Here is a 14,096-nt window from a genome sequence, read left to right on the forward strand (position 1 = left end):
TAGCTCTATTTTTAACTTCTTGAAGAACCTCCATGCTGTTTTCCAGAGTGGCTGTACCAGTCTGCATTCCGACCAACAGTGCAAGAGTTTTCCTCTTTCTCCAAATCCTCTCCAACATTTGTTGTTTCCTGACTTGTTAATTTTTAAAGTGTATATCATGGGGACACCTGGGTGGCTCAGCAGTTGAGCATCTGCCTTTGGCTCAGGGCATGATCCCGAGGTCCTGGGATCGAGTTCTTCATCGGACTCCCAAAAGGGAGCCTCCTTAACCGTCTGCCTATGTCTCTGCCTCTCTCTGTGTCTCTCACAAATAAATTAATAAAATCTCTTTAATAAAGAAACAAAGTGTACATCATGGTGATTTAGTGTACATATACATTGTGAAATGATTCATTATGTTTCCCCCACTGTGGAAGGATTAATGATGGTATTTTAATTTAAATGTTTCATTAGATGAAGGTAACTTTAAAAAAGCACCTTTGTTTCCCCTACTTATCTCTATGTGAAGAGGCTTCAGCTGGAGCTTTGGGCTTCAATGTGTGGTACTTGGAGCAGCAGCAGCAGCATCACCTGGGAACATGTTGGAAGGACAATTTCTAGGCCCCACCCACTCCTCCTGAATTCCAAATACTGGAGGTGGGGCCCACCATTCTGTTTGCACAAGCCCTCCAGGTGAGGTGAGATCTGCTGAGGATTGAGCACCACGGAGTAGGGTACTATTCCTGGCCTCTCTCCACCCCTTCTCTCACTGTGACTTTGACTAGTGAGTTGAAGACAGCACTGAGCATGTCCAGCTAAGCCCCTTTCCAGTGGTGTTTTTTTGTTTTATTTTGTTTTTATTTTGTTTTTTATCCAAGGCCATCTGGCCCAAAGGACATATGCATTCCCACTTGCTCACACGTAAGAAAATTGAATAGAAGCAGACTCGAAAATCCTGCTGCAGCCATTGCCGCAACCACAATGCCTAAATGAAAGAAGCAGCAGCATCAGCAGCAGCCACCAGTGCAACATCCCTGGCTGCCAGAGCGGGAAGAGACTGGAGACTTGAAGGATGGAGTCCCATCAGACCACCCAGCCTTCTGGGCCCTCTCCCCATGGCCAATGGAAAGCCATGTGACCCCTGGTCAGCCACAAACTGGAATCCATCCACATGTCCACCATCAGTAGAATGGGTAAATAAGTTGTTGTGTGTGCATGCAATGGGATACTACACTGCAATGAAAATGAAAAAACTCCTGCTACAGGCAATGTAGACGAATCTCACAAATACGATGGTGAGCAAAGAGAGCCAGACAGAAAAGAATGAGGACTCTCTTCTAAGAGTTCCTCCAGAATCAAGGGGTCCAATGATTCCACCACTGCTGAGTCTCCCACCTCCTTCCTGGGGCAGAGGCTCAGCTGAGGGAGGACTAGGCCCCAGATGTGGCCCTTATGGTCATGGCTGGTGGGGGCCAATACTGAAACTCCTTTTCCTGAACCAGGCCATGGGGTCCTTCCAGGGGAGCCTTTCACAAAGAGCAGAGAAAGACCCAAAGGCTTAAAAGTTAGTCTCTTATCAAAAATACCTGCCAGCCCAAGGATGGCCCCCAAGTTATGGAAGACAAATCCAACGGCTCTGTCTGCCAACACTTTGCCAAAAAGGGCCACTGTCTATATGAGGACCTCTGTGCCTTCTACCACCCAGGTGTCAATGGGCCTCCTCTGTGAGACTGTGCCTTCCCTCTGCCCTCTGACCTAGTGGCCATATATTCCCCTGTGGCCCTGTGACAGCCAGCGTGAGGCTGTTCCACCCACCACCCTCAGTCAGTGACACCCTCTCCATCTGCCAACCTCCTCAGAGTTGTGTCTCATCACTAGAGCCCAGCATGTGGGCTTTCTTCTGATCCATCCTTCAGAGACTCGCCTTCAGGACCCCATCTTTGCTCCCTTCAACTGCCTCCTGGATCCTCTTCCCCCTCATCAACTGACTGCTGGACAGGAAACATCTCTAGTGTTGTTTCTTGTGCATCTGTCCACCCAGCTATTGGTACTGCCCTCAATTCCTGAGACCCCTGGAGCAGTTTCCTACTGTTCCCTTCTTCTAGTTGCTTGTTTTGAATCCTTTATATGTGACAGCCCCTACCCCCAGGGTTGCCAGCTATTCTACGAAACTCACCAGGTTGACCCCAGAGTCAAGTACAGATGACTGGCGCAGTTACTCCCTGAAAGGCCATGCTGCATGCTTTTGGATTTTGTAGTTTCTGTGTTGGTGGCATGATCCCCACTGCTTTAGTGGGGATGCACATGATCCCTGTGCTTTGTGAAACCGTGCATCCCCTCATACTTAGCTTTTCTCAGTGTCCGGGGCATCTATGTGACTTTACAAAGCTCATTCATTTAATGAATGAGGCTCTTGGTTCCCTCTAGACTTTCCGTACCACCCATCATGGAAGAGTTGTGAAACCTTCTGCAAGGCTGCCTCCCTGGTCTCCCCATATTCCTGGTGTCAGTTTTTCTGGGTTTGACACAAGCCCATGAGATGTCCTCTAAAGCTTCTGACGGGGTATCCTATGTCCTCTCCAGCCCACTGTAGTTAGAGTACCTCATTATGAGGCCGCCAGCCCTTTCATCTGAATTTTTTGAATCTCCACCTAGCCTACCTTTGAGTAGAACCTGGAAAGTACTGTCACCATCGTCTAACCTACCCTACATCCCCGGCACTGTGGTTCTGTGAAAATGGTGGTGAACAGGTTCAGTTTTGAACTGGCACTGCGGAAATGGGTCAGGAGCTGTGTGGGCAAGAGGGAAGGATGAGAGCTGTTGGAGAACTAAGAATTAATTTTTTTCTTTTTAACATTTTGTTTATAGTAATAATAAATGCAGTGGAGACAAAAATAAATAAATAAAGCCAGACTCTTTCCTGTGTTGGAGGGTGGCGGTGCTCAGCACTACTTGTGATGAGGGTAAATCTATCTAATTTAGTCCTGCAGGACTAGCAAGCCAAATAGACTGCACATCTAAAGCTAACTGTCGAATCATCTGTCTCTATGTATTGATTATTAATTGGTTCCAAACATAGGAGGGCAAAATGAGGTGTTATTTATTGTGCCTCTACAACTCCGACAATGGGTTGTAGGGAAAGTGGGAAGGATGCAGGTTCAGATCCTAAGTAGTAGAGAGACAAAGTTGAGATAATAGCAGGCCAGAAGAACCAGGGGGAAATCCTAGAACTTTTTAGGTAAACAGAGCTTGAGAAATGATCAGTTCTGACCTCACATATTACAGATAAAGAAACAGAGCATGGAAGGGACTGAGGGGCTTGTCCAAGCTCACATGTCTAGTTAGTGGTGGAAACAAGACCAGAACCCAGGACATGTGGTTCTCAGCTGTGCACTTTCTGAGCAGGTGAACCAAAGCAGATAATGGTACAGAAATTTGAAAATCCAATATGCAATATCACCAAATAGAAGAACCAGCCCCACCGTTTTTCAGCATGAGCAGTGGGTTCAAAGCCAAAGTGCTTTGTGCTCAGAGGAAAGTTCTGCCCCAATCCACCTGTGCATGCTCTGTTGCCACCTCACACACCCAAGGCTCTGGCCACACAGCCTCCTCAGTGTGCTCGAAACAGTTTCTTTTTCCTGTGCTTTTTTTTTTTTTAAAAGATTTTATTTATTTATTAATCAGAGAGAGAGAGAGAGAGGCAGAGACCAGGCAGAGGGAGAAGCAGGCTCCATGGAGCCCAACGTGGGACTTGATCCGGGGTCTTCAGGATCACGCCCTGGGCTGAAGGCAGTGCTAAACCGCTGAGCCACCCAAGCTGCCCTTCCTGTGCTTTTAATGGTGCTATTCTCGCTGCCTACAATCTCTCCCTATTGCCCACATTTGGCAAAACCCCATCTCTCCCTGGAGAGAGCCAACTCAAATACCATTCCTCTACAAAGTCTTCTCTGATTTCACTAATAAAACTTCATCATTGTGCTAGTCACCAATAATCGTTCTCCACTCTGAATTCCCAAGATACTTTCTTTATATATTATGTATGACAACACTGTACACTTTGTGTTATAGCTATGCTTTACTTCTTGTATTCGAATATAAACTCCTAAAAAAAGATATAAGCTCCTTACAGGCGGGCCCATATTTCTTCCTTTTTTTTTTATCCTCTTTTAGTTTGTTTTATTTTTTTATTGAAGTATAATTAATATACATCATCATTATATTACTCCAGGTGTACGAGGTAATGATTCAACAATTCTATACATTTCTCAGTGTGCATCAAGGGAAGTGTACTCATCTAAATCACCCATCCTCCTACCCATCTCCAGTTTGGCAACCACCAATTTGTTTCCTGTATTTAAGAGTCCAGGATTTTTTTATTTGTCTCTCTTTTTTCTTTGTTTGTTAGCTTGTTTTTATTTCTTAAATTCCACATAATAGTGGAATCATAGAGAATTTGTCTTTCTCTGACTGACTTATTCCTCATCATTATACATACTAGGTCCATCTATATTGTTACAAATGGCAAGATTGCATTCTTTTTTATGGCTAAGTAATGTTCCATTTTTATATATAGCACATCTTCTTTTTCCATTCATCTATCGATAGACACTTAGGTTGCTTCCATATCTTGGCTATTGTCAATAATATTGAATAAACATAAGGGTATATACATATTTTGAATTATGTAACTAAAAGTTTTTTTTTATAATTATGAGCTTTTGCAGGGAAACATCAACAAAACAAAAAGGCAACCTACTGAATGGTAGAAGATATTTGCAAATGATATATCCAATAAGGGGCTAATACCCAAAATACTTTTACAAACTTATACAACTCAATCCCTCCCCAGAAAAAATACCAAAGATACCAATTAAAAAATGATAAGAGGACCTGAATAGACATTTTTCAAAAAAAGACATTCAGATGGCCAACAGATACATAAAACAATACTCAGCGTCACTAATCATCAGAGAAATGTCAATTAACACTACAGTGAGATATCACTTTACGCCTGTCAGAATGGCTAAAATCAAAAAGACAAGAAAATCAAGTGTTGGCCAGAATATGGGAGAATAGGAGTCATCATGCACTGTTGATGTGAAAGTCAACTGGCACAGCTAATATGGGAAACAGTAGGAAGGCTTCTCAAAAATAAAAAAAAAAGAACTATCATATGATCCAGTAATTCTGCTACTGGATATTTTTAAAGTAATCTCTACACCTAATGTGGGGCTCAAACTCAACATCCTGAGATGAGGTCATATGCTTTACCAACTGATCCATCATGCACCACCCTGATACTGAATAATTAACCAAAGAAAAAGAAAACACTTTTTCTAGTTTCTTTTAATAATAATTTTTAAAGACATTATACACTATGAACATGATTGAAAAGTAGACAAGGTAAAAAGAGAGAGAGAGAAAGAGCAAAAACACATCCTTCACACCACAATACATAGAGATCTCTATTAGTATTTCCACACCAATATACCACAGAAGGCCTACCTTTCCATATGGTAAGAGTACGCCCCATTATTGTGCAGGGGGACCACACTGTATTCAGGTGCGATGATGTCAAGCTAAATGTGTACTGGCACTGCCGAGTTCAAAGTCTACTGTTTGGGGCGTAACTGAAGGGGGGTTATGCAACCAGACTGCGCTGATCCCATAAGTAAAATAGATAGCAAACCCAATCATCATCCAAATACCAACTCGGACCCAGGTGCCAGGTGTCATCTGCATCATAAGACAAACATTCACAAAGATGCTCAGGAGTTGGAGGAGAGGCAGAGCAGGTACCTTAAAGTGAAAGGGAGGGGAGCTCTGTGGCTGTCTCAAGATGACCCCAGTGATCCCAGTGATGAGCACCAGGAGAAGCACAACCACTGTGATCCACTCTGGATATCCAGAAAGCCAATGTGGCCACTGGGCCAGCACCAGGCAGAGAAGAATCAGCAGCAGAACAAGCAGTGAGGAGCAAACAGAGACAACCCGGCCAGAGAGTGGAGTAGGGGTGGAGCTCCCTGGAAAAAATATTCGGTGTAGAGTCAGCTTCTCTGCTGCAGGTCCATTCTCATCCTGCACCTGTACTTCATTTCCCTCATCCTCCTCTCAGGCTGATACTTGAGGAAGAGAACACAAAAAGCCACCAGGGAGTAAGATATCAGGGACCCAGTTGATGACAGATCCAAGAGATCAACGAGTCCAAAGAAGAACACCATGATTCCTACAGTAACGCCAAAGATCACAGTGGTCATGATGCGGGTGTATTTGCCAGTATGAATGCTGCTAAAGACAGAGAAGAGAAGGCCATCCTGTGCCATCTTGTGTATCACCAGACTGATGGGTAGCATAAAGCTCGAGACGCGTGCAGAAAGACTACAGAAAAACCCAAAAGTTACGACATAGTAGGCAGGGGCCCAGTCAATATGGAGAAATACTTCAGGCAAAGTGTTCCCAAGTTGAACCTTATAGTAAGGCATTAGAAGTGTAAGTGCCGCAGCAACACCAAAATACATTAAAAAGCAGATGAGCAGTGAAATCAGAATGCTCATAGTGATGGAACGCTCGGGACTCTGGATTTGTCTGACTCTGGTAGCAACAGTTTCAAAACCTGTAAAAGCATAGAAACAGGTAGCTGATCCACGGAGAATCCCCTGGAAGCCAAAAGGCACAAATCCTCCAGAGCCCAGAGGACCCAAGCTAGAGGTGTCATTGAGTCCATCCTTTATGTAGTCCTCTTCTGTGAGCTTCCAGTTGTGCAGGTCCCCCTTTATGAAGCCAGAGAGGATGATAAAACTGAGAATCAAAATTTTCACAAGTATGATTGCTTTGCTAACCAGGAAAAAGTGATTAATCCTCAGAGTCGGCAGTTCCATGAGGAACAACACAAGGCCCACAACAAAGAAGTCTACATATTCTGTAAGGACACTGGAAGCATGTGGTGAGATGCTTTCATGCAGGGCCTGAGAGAATCTGTTCTCACGCAGGTATTCAAAACCTAAGTTCCATGTCCGGACCACCATGGCTGCATCAGCAACAAGGGAGAAGATGAGGTTCCAGCCAACTATGAAAGCCCCAAGTTCACCTGTAGTGACAAAGCTGTAGATATATGCAGAGCCATAATGGGGAACCCGGGCACTAATCTCTGCATAGCACAGGCCGGCCAACACAGAAGTTAGGCCAGCCACCAAAAAGCAGATCATGAAAGATGGTCCTGCTTGATTGCTGACCACCTCGCCAGCCAGCACATACACACCTGCACTCAGTGTGTGGTCTACCCCCAGGACCACTAAATCCAGAGTACTCAGGCTTCTGTCAGGGGCAATCTCACCCTCAGGTTGTTCCAGCAGACATCTGCGTACCAGTTTTTGACCAAATCTGCGAAGTACTTGACACATCATTCCAGCTGGAATTGAAGAGGTGTCTAGGATCAGAGAGCTAGAGGAAGACCAGGGAGCCTAGAATCTGAGATCAGTTTCATTGGGGCAAAGTTAAGCTGAGTCACGTTGAGGCTGCTGTGTTCTATCACTGAGGCTTCAACTCTGCTGCTTTGCATTTCTTCTGGTATGTGCTATCTCTCCATAATGCCTAAGGAGACAACAAATATTTACTGAACAATGATGTTCAACCAATGAACCAAAGCTGAGAAGTCCCAAGTCATCTATTGCAGCCCAAATGTCACAGAAGCTGACACAAAAGACATTATTGAAAAACCAACCTTGCTATCCCCCCAGAAAATGTGCCAAATACCTCCCAACATTCTGATTTATTATGCACCATATGGAACATAATGTCATTTGGGTTCATCTAAGTCATGTAGCTTCATGAACTAATTAAGCTATATGATATAACAGGACACATGAATATATTGTGCAATAATTCTCTTGTGGGATGTGTGTGTAGTGCTTCAGTATGAGTAATAACACATTAATTCACAGACTAGAAGACATTGGAGCAATTACAGACAGATTGTTTAATATCAATCTGAGCTTGGGAGACCTGGGTGGTTCAGTGGTTGAGCATCTCCCTTCAGCTCTGGGTGTGATCCTAGGGTTCCAGGATCAAGTCCTGCATCAGGCTCCCCACAGGGAGCCTGCTTCTCCTTCTGCCTATGTCTCTGCCTCTCTCCGTGTGTCTCTCATGAATAAATATATAAAATATTTTAAAAATATATCATCTGAGTTTAAAATGCAAATGTTGGTCCCCAGGTCTCAAAACCCCTAGCCTCAAAATCAGCTGGCTAAAGTCACATGGCACCTTGGCCCCCTTTCTCCTCATTCTGCCTCACCCATTCAGTTGTACTGATGGCCAAGAGTTTTCAGTCCACCCCTTACCTTTACCCACCTAGGCCCATGGGGGTGCTGTGAACAGAGAGGAGGAGGGAGAGAGGAGCAGGGCTTTCATTATCACCTACAAGAAGGAGAGGATCAGGCTGTTTGGGAAGGAAACCCTGGAGAAATGGGGGCAGTATCTAACCCAGGGTCCAGGTCTAGGAAGGGAACAAAACCAGAATGACTATTCTGTGAAATCTGACATTTAAGACACCTTATCCAAAGCAATCAAGGAAAAATTCATTATAATTGTGTCAACAATTATGAAAATGTGATGGGTAGGGAGAAAAGAAATGAGTCATGTAGCTCAGAAACTCACAACCTAAACAATTCTACAGTCTCCTCATTGGCCATGCTGTGCTGTATACACACTCTGTGCCATCTGTGGTGTCAGCTGCCAGGGGCCTGAGGACCCTGCCCTGCTCTGTGAGCTTCTATTAAAACCCTCACTTATAATTCTGTACTAATTTTTCACAAAGAATTATTTCTAACTTGCTCAAACTATGGTCTCAATATGCCAAATACATTTTTGTAATGAACAAACAGCACACCTCTGGTTCCTCTTTCCCCTCCTCCCCTGCTGCATTTCAAATGGCCCCCTCTCAAGGGGAATAAGGTTTTGGATGAACAACTCACAGCAATGTCCCAGAACTGAGTAGTGGAAAACAAAGAAAACAGAATCATGCAGCCCCCATTCACCTCTCTACTCAGGGTTTGATTTTGAGAGAATTTTTAGAAATGTCATATGTTTTTAAAGACAGAAAAGAAAGTCAAAATTGAAAAGTCTTTTTCTATAGATGATCAAAAAGGACCCCTTGGGTTATGGGTCAGCCTTCTTGTCTACAAATCCATGAAGACTCCTTATTTGCCAGTCACCAGTTCCAAAGTTATGATTTATCAACAAGCCCATGAGATAGATAAGGAGGCTCAGTTCTTAGCTCATGGAACCTTTCTATACTATAAATGGGATTGAGGTGTCCTTCACCCACTCCCAGGCTTCAGATCCTTCTGTGGTTCCCCATTCCCCTTCCTTCCCAATCCTTCCTTCCTTCCTAATCTGACCTATGCTTACTCCTCCAGTCTCTTTGCTGCCCAGTTCCTGCTCTACCTGGAAATTCTACACTCACCCTCTTCTCTGGCCTCATAGTTCCTTCATTTAGCTACCGCTACTTTACTTTCAGTTCCCAGCTCAGAAGGTGCTTCCCCAGGAAGTCTCCCCCTCGACCCTTATGCTGCCCTTCCTATGTGCTCTCATAGCACCTGTGCTTTCCCCATGTGCCATTGATCCTAATATATCCAAAGTCTAGGTCAGCTGCCTGTCTCCTCCATCAGGCTGTTCAATAAGTATCTGTAGAACAAATGTGAAAACTGAGAAGAGAAACCTGAAAAATCACATAATCTAGATTTCCTAACTAATTGACTTTGAGATACTTTGTAGCCAAGCAACCTTTACAAACCTGGCTCAGGTAAAGATATAAATGGTATCACCTTCCTTATGGAAGGCAATTAAAATGAAAAGTGTAAATGGAAAACAAACTGATAAAATCTTGCCCATAATTCATTCCAGGAAAAGCCACACATAAGTGATAAAGAATTGTTTGCCTTGGAGGACACTTGTTTAAAACTATCAGGTGACCTCCGGTTATTGGCAACAAACTGCCCACCCCCAGTTAGAATCCCTACTTTTGGAAGACATGCTCAGGCCTTATGTTCCAGTAGGATGTCCTAAAGCAGAGGTTCTCACTTTGGGGAACAGAGGCACCTGGGGACATTTTCAAACTTCAGATCCTCTCCTTCTGGAGATTCTTGTTCACTACCCCTGGACTTTCAATGACTGCTCTAAGCCACCCAACTGACAAGAAATTTTCCTCAATTTCAAAGATAAGAGTGAAAAATTCTTTCTCATAGAAAGGCAGCACAGTTTAGTACTCAAGAGTTAATCTGCAAGTAGATTGTTCAGGTTCATTCACAACTCATCTCACACCCAGTGACTCTGGACAGATTAGTTCAATTCTCGGGGTTTTAGTTTCCACAACAGTCAAGTGGGAATTTTTATTCCCAAAAGTAGATACTTCAGAGGGTAGTTCTGAGGAGTAAGTTAAATGAGCCCATAAAGTATATAGCTTGGTGCCTATCAAACAATATGGACTTAATATAATTTACTTAGTATGTAGAATTGAAATCTGATCCAAATTCCTAAACTTTGAAGACTAATTAGTCTTTACAAATATCTAGTCTTGCAATATCATCCACTAAACCTTGTGCCTGTTAGGGAGCCCTAGTGAGACAATGGAAACAATTTTATTCCAACAAATTGCCTTGAAAATCTAAAGATTCTAATTAGATACCCTGATAAGCATGGTGCTTAGCATGCAAGGGTCCTAGGCTGACTGAGTTACACTAGGCATCAAAAATGCAAGGCTCAAACACAATAACAACAACAATAATAACAATATCTTTGCTACAGATGCCTCATCTTATTTCTGGAGGAGGCAGTGCTGGGTACGATAGTGCTAAGAGCAATGACCATTATATCAAAAATTTTGTATGTAAGCTCTGAATCTTCAGTGTGATGACATGAACTTGGGGAATTTACTCACTCTCTCTAAGCCTCAATCTTCTTGTCCACAAGGGCCCTCACCTGGATCGGCGAGAGAATTCAGTGAGAATTCTCCCATGCATCGCTGGTGGGAGTGTCACTGGGCCACCAACCTGAAGCACAAGCCCAGTGGAATTAAGAACACACACACTCTCCCACCCCCCAATATCTCTCCAAGGTTCATACCCCTAGGAAACTCTCTCCCAAGTCCACAGGGAGCCCATGTGAGCACGTTCATCACAGGACTGTTTGTGGTAAGAAGAGGGTGTTATGCCAGCATCTGCTACTAAAGGAATATATAAGGGAAATGTGGTATATGTATATAATGAAATTTGACACAGCAGTCAGAAATAATAAAGTAAAAAAATAAGTAAAAAAAAGAAATAATAAAGTAGGTTTACAAGTAGCAATACAGGTAGATCTCAGAAACAATTCTAGGTAACAAAAGCAATATCAGGATAAGGTGTGTAACAAAGTTCTATTTATGTATATTTATTTATTTGTATTGTTTTATTAAGTTTTTAATTTTAAATCCTGTAAAGTTAATATACAGTGTTATATTAATCACAATATAGTGATTCCAACAGTTCTATCTATATATTACTCAGTGCCCATAATCTATTTCACCCAGCCCTGCCCCCAACTCCCTTCTGGAGGAATGAGTTATCACCTCATATCTGTTATGGTGGCTAAAATTAACAACACAAGAAACAACAAATGTTGGTGAGGATGTGGAGAAAAAGGAACCCTGGGACATGGCTGGTAGGAATGCAAGGTGGTTTATTTCTGAATTTTCTATTTTATTCCACTAAACTATATGTCTATTGTTATGATAGTATCATACTATTTTTTTAGGTTTTTAATTCAAATTCCAGTTAGCTAATATAAAATGTAATATTATTTTCAGGTGTACAATACATAATTGTGATTCAACAATTCCATACAACATCCAGCCTCCTCATAAGCAGCACACTGTTGTGATTACTATAGCTTGTTTTCTTTTCAAATTTTTATTTAAATTCTAGCTAGTTAACATAAAGTGCAACATTGGTTTCAGTAATAGAATTCAGTGGTTTATCACGTCTATACAATACTCAGTGCTCATCATACTACGTGTCCTCCTTCATATCGATCACTCATCCGGCCCATTCCCCAACCACCCCCCTCTATCAACCCTATCTGTCAAAGACACAACAGTGGTTCTTGACATTTGTTGAATCAAAGACTTCTCTGAGATTAGTCACCTCAAATAAAATATGCCATGCACTCTTCAGAAGTCCATTCATGGACCCTGAGTAGGATCCCAGAGGAGGACCATCTGAATGGCAGGGTCAGAGAGGAGTAATGCTTTTCATAATTTCTGTTTCCCTCAACTGTGTTGTGCAGGGTGGTCTCTGTGCTCTTCACATTTGTACTGAAGGTAATGGAAAGTGGGCCTACAAAGGATGAAGATACCAGAGAAACAATCCAAAGAACAAAAGAACTAATCATATTTCCTGACTCCAACAGAAGCAGCCAGGACAAACAAATGAACAACCAAACTTAGAGAAGAGAAAGCAAACCCATGATTGGGAATCCTGAGGGACCCTACACAATTCCAGCTTATAACAACACAAAGAAATATCACCCTCAAACACATTATTTAGAAGTTCTCTTTCTTTGAGCAATAATCTATGATTATTCAAATAATTTATATTGAACCCAGACCCTCTGAATCAGCTAGTCAGAGGCCTACCCTAATTCTCCCCCTATTCTTAGGCCCATCACTTCCTTCCTAACTCAGCTCCTCACATCCTGACTTAACCTTCCTGGGACAAGCCTTTGGCCTGGGTAAATACCCCTCCTGCTAGGGATGTCCTCCTCACTCCTTTTCTTCCTTTCTTCACCCTCTAGCTCTTGTCAACCCTATTCTACAACCTTCCCCCTACATCTAAGAAGACTTTCCTAAGCCTTCCTGACTGATCCACATCTCTAATCCTCCACCCCTTCCCACCAGCACTTACATCCCATCCTGATGCTCAGCTGAAACGAATTTTCCCTTTCTGTCTGCTGGTGTCCTGAATGTGTCACTTAACTTCCTGTACAGTCTAATAGCTTCCAGAAACCAGGCCAGAATCTATATACCTCCTCCTTCTGATTTCCACACTCCCCACCAACTCTCATCACCCCAGACAAGGATGTCAACTCAGCAGTCACTCCAAAATATGCTTAGGGATGCCTGGGTGGTGTTGTCAGGCGATAGGACTCTTGGTTTGGGCTCAGGTCATGATCTCAGGGTCCTGAGATTGAGCCCTGAGACAGGCTTCACACTCAGTGTGCAGTCTACTGGACATTCTCTCTCCTTATCTCTCTGCCCCTTCCACTTGTTCCCCCCTCAAGTAAATAAAGAAATCTTTAAAAAAGAACAACAACAAAAAATATGATTAACCCCTTTCCAGAAATAAAAAAGAGTGATGCTTGAAAAAATGCTCAGCTCTATCAGACTGATCATTCTAGCTTGGTTGTTGTTGACAAACAGAGACCTGACCTAGTAGAATATAAAAAATAGGCATTTGTGTTCTCCATTGTGATCCATGTCTGTGACTAGCTCTGGCTCACCCCACCTACAGCATTGTTAGTACTTATTAATTATCCATGGAAATAAGCACAAAGATCAATGGACATCATCCAACAATATGGACCTCTTTGTTTAATTTTGGATCTCTCTATCATTTTTTTAAAGTTACTAAGGAATATGGACTTGACACCTACGTCAAGTCTTAAAGACTCAGACATGTGAGTGCGTGCGCATACACACACACACTTACACAAGACCTACAGTTTTCTGCTCTCTATAAACTCCATACTTCTGAGATAATAATGGGTATTCCAAACATGCTATCAACAGAGAAGGTAAAGGGTTGAATTTCTATTTTAGTTTCAAAAGGGAAAAAACTGCCAAATATGTTTAGAAACAAGAGGATTGATAAAGTAGCCCCTGGAACCTGACTTTACTCAGGGAAAGTGCATTAAAAATTTTGAATAAATGTAAGAAGCTACAACTGAACTCATTGGTTTCAGATATTTGGGGATCACTAACCTAGCCCTCAGTTCAAAGTAGCTGGCATGAAGCCATTTAGACACTTAGCACCTTGTCCACACTAAACTTCTATCTAGAAGGTTCACGGATTGCAAATACTGCATAT

At 42.7% G+C, this 14,096-nt stretch overlaps 1 protein-coding gene and 1 pseudogene across 1 annotated transcript; one reads left to right on the forward strand and one right to left on the reverse strand.

Annotated features, from left to right (window-relative positions):
* The first annotated feature begins 936 nt into the window (after window positions 1–936).
* LOC129505549 (proline-rich protein 3-like) lies at window positions 937–1,707 on the forward strand (annotated as a pseudogene).
* Window positions 1,708–5,553: 3,846 nt separating this feature from the next.
* LOC129505483 (cationic amino acid transporter 3-like) lies at window positions 5,554–7,382 on the reverse strand. Its single transcript, XM_055318508.1, is given in 2 exon segments — window positions 5,554–6,077; window positions 6,080–7,382. Coding segments are annotated over 2 exon segments (1,827 nt in total).
* Between the last annotated feature and the right edge of the window lie 6,714 nt (window positions 7,383–14,096).

Source organism: Nyctereutes procyonoides, unplaced genomic scaffold (genome assembly GCF_905146905.1).
Source record: "Nyctereutes procyonoides isolate TBG_1078 unplaced genomic scaffold, NYPRO_anot_genome, whole genome shotgun sequence".
NCBI classification, from domain to species: Eukaryota; Metazoa; Chordata; class Mammalia; order Carnivora; family Canidae; genus Nyctereutes; species Nyctereutes procyonoides.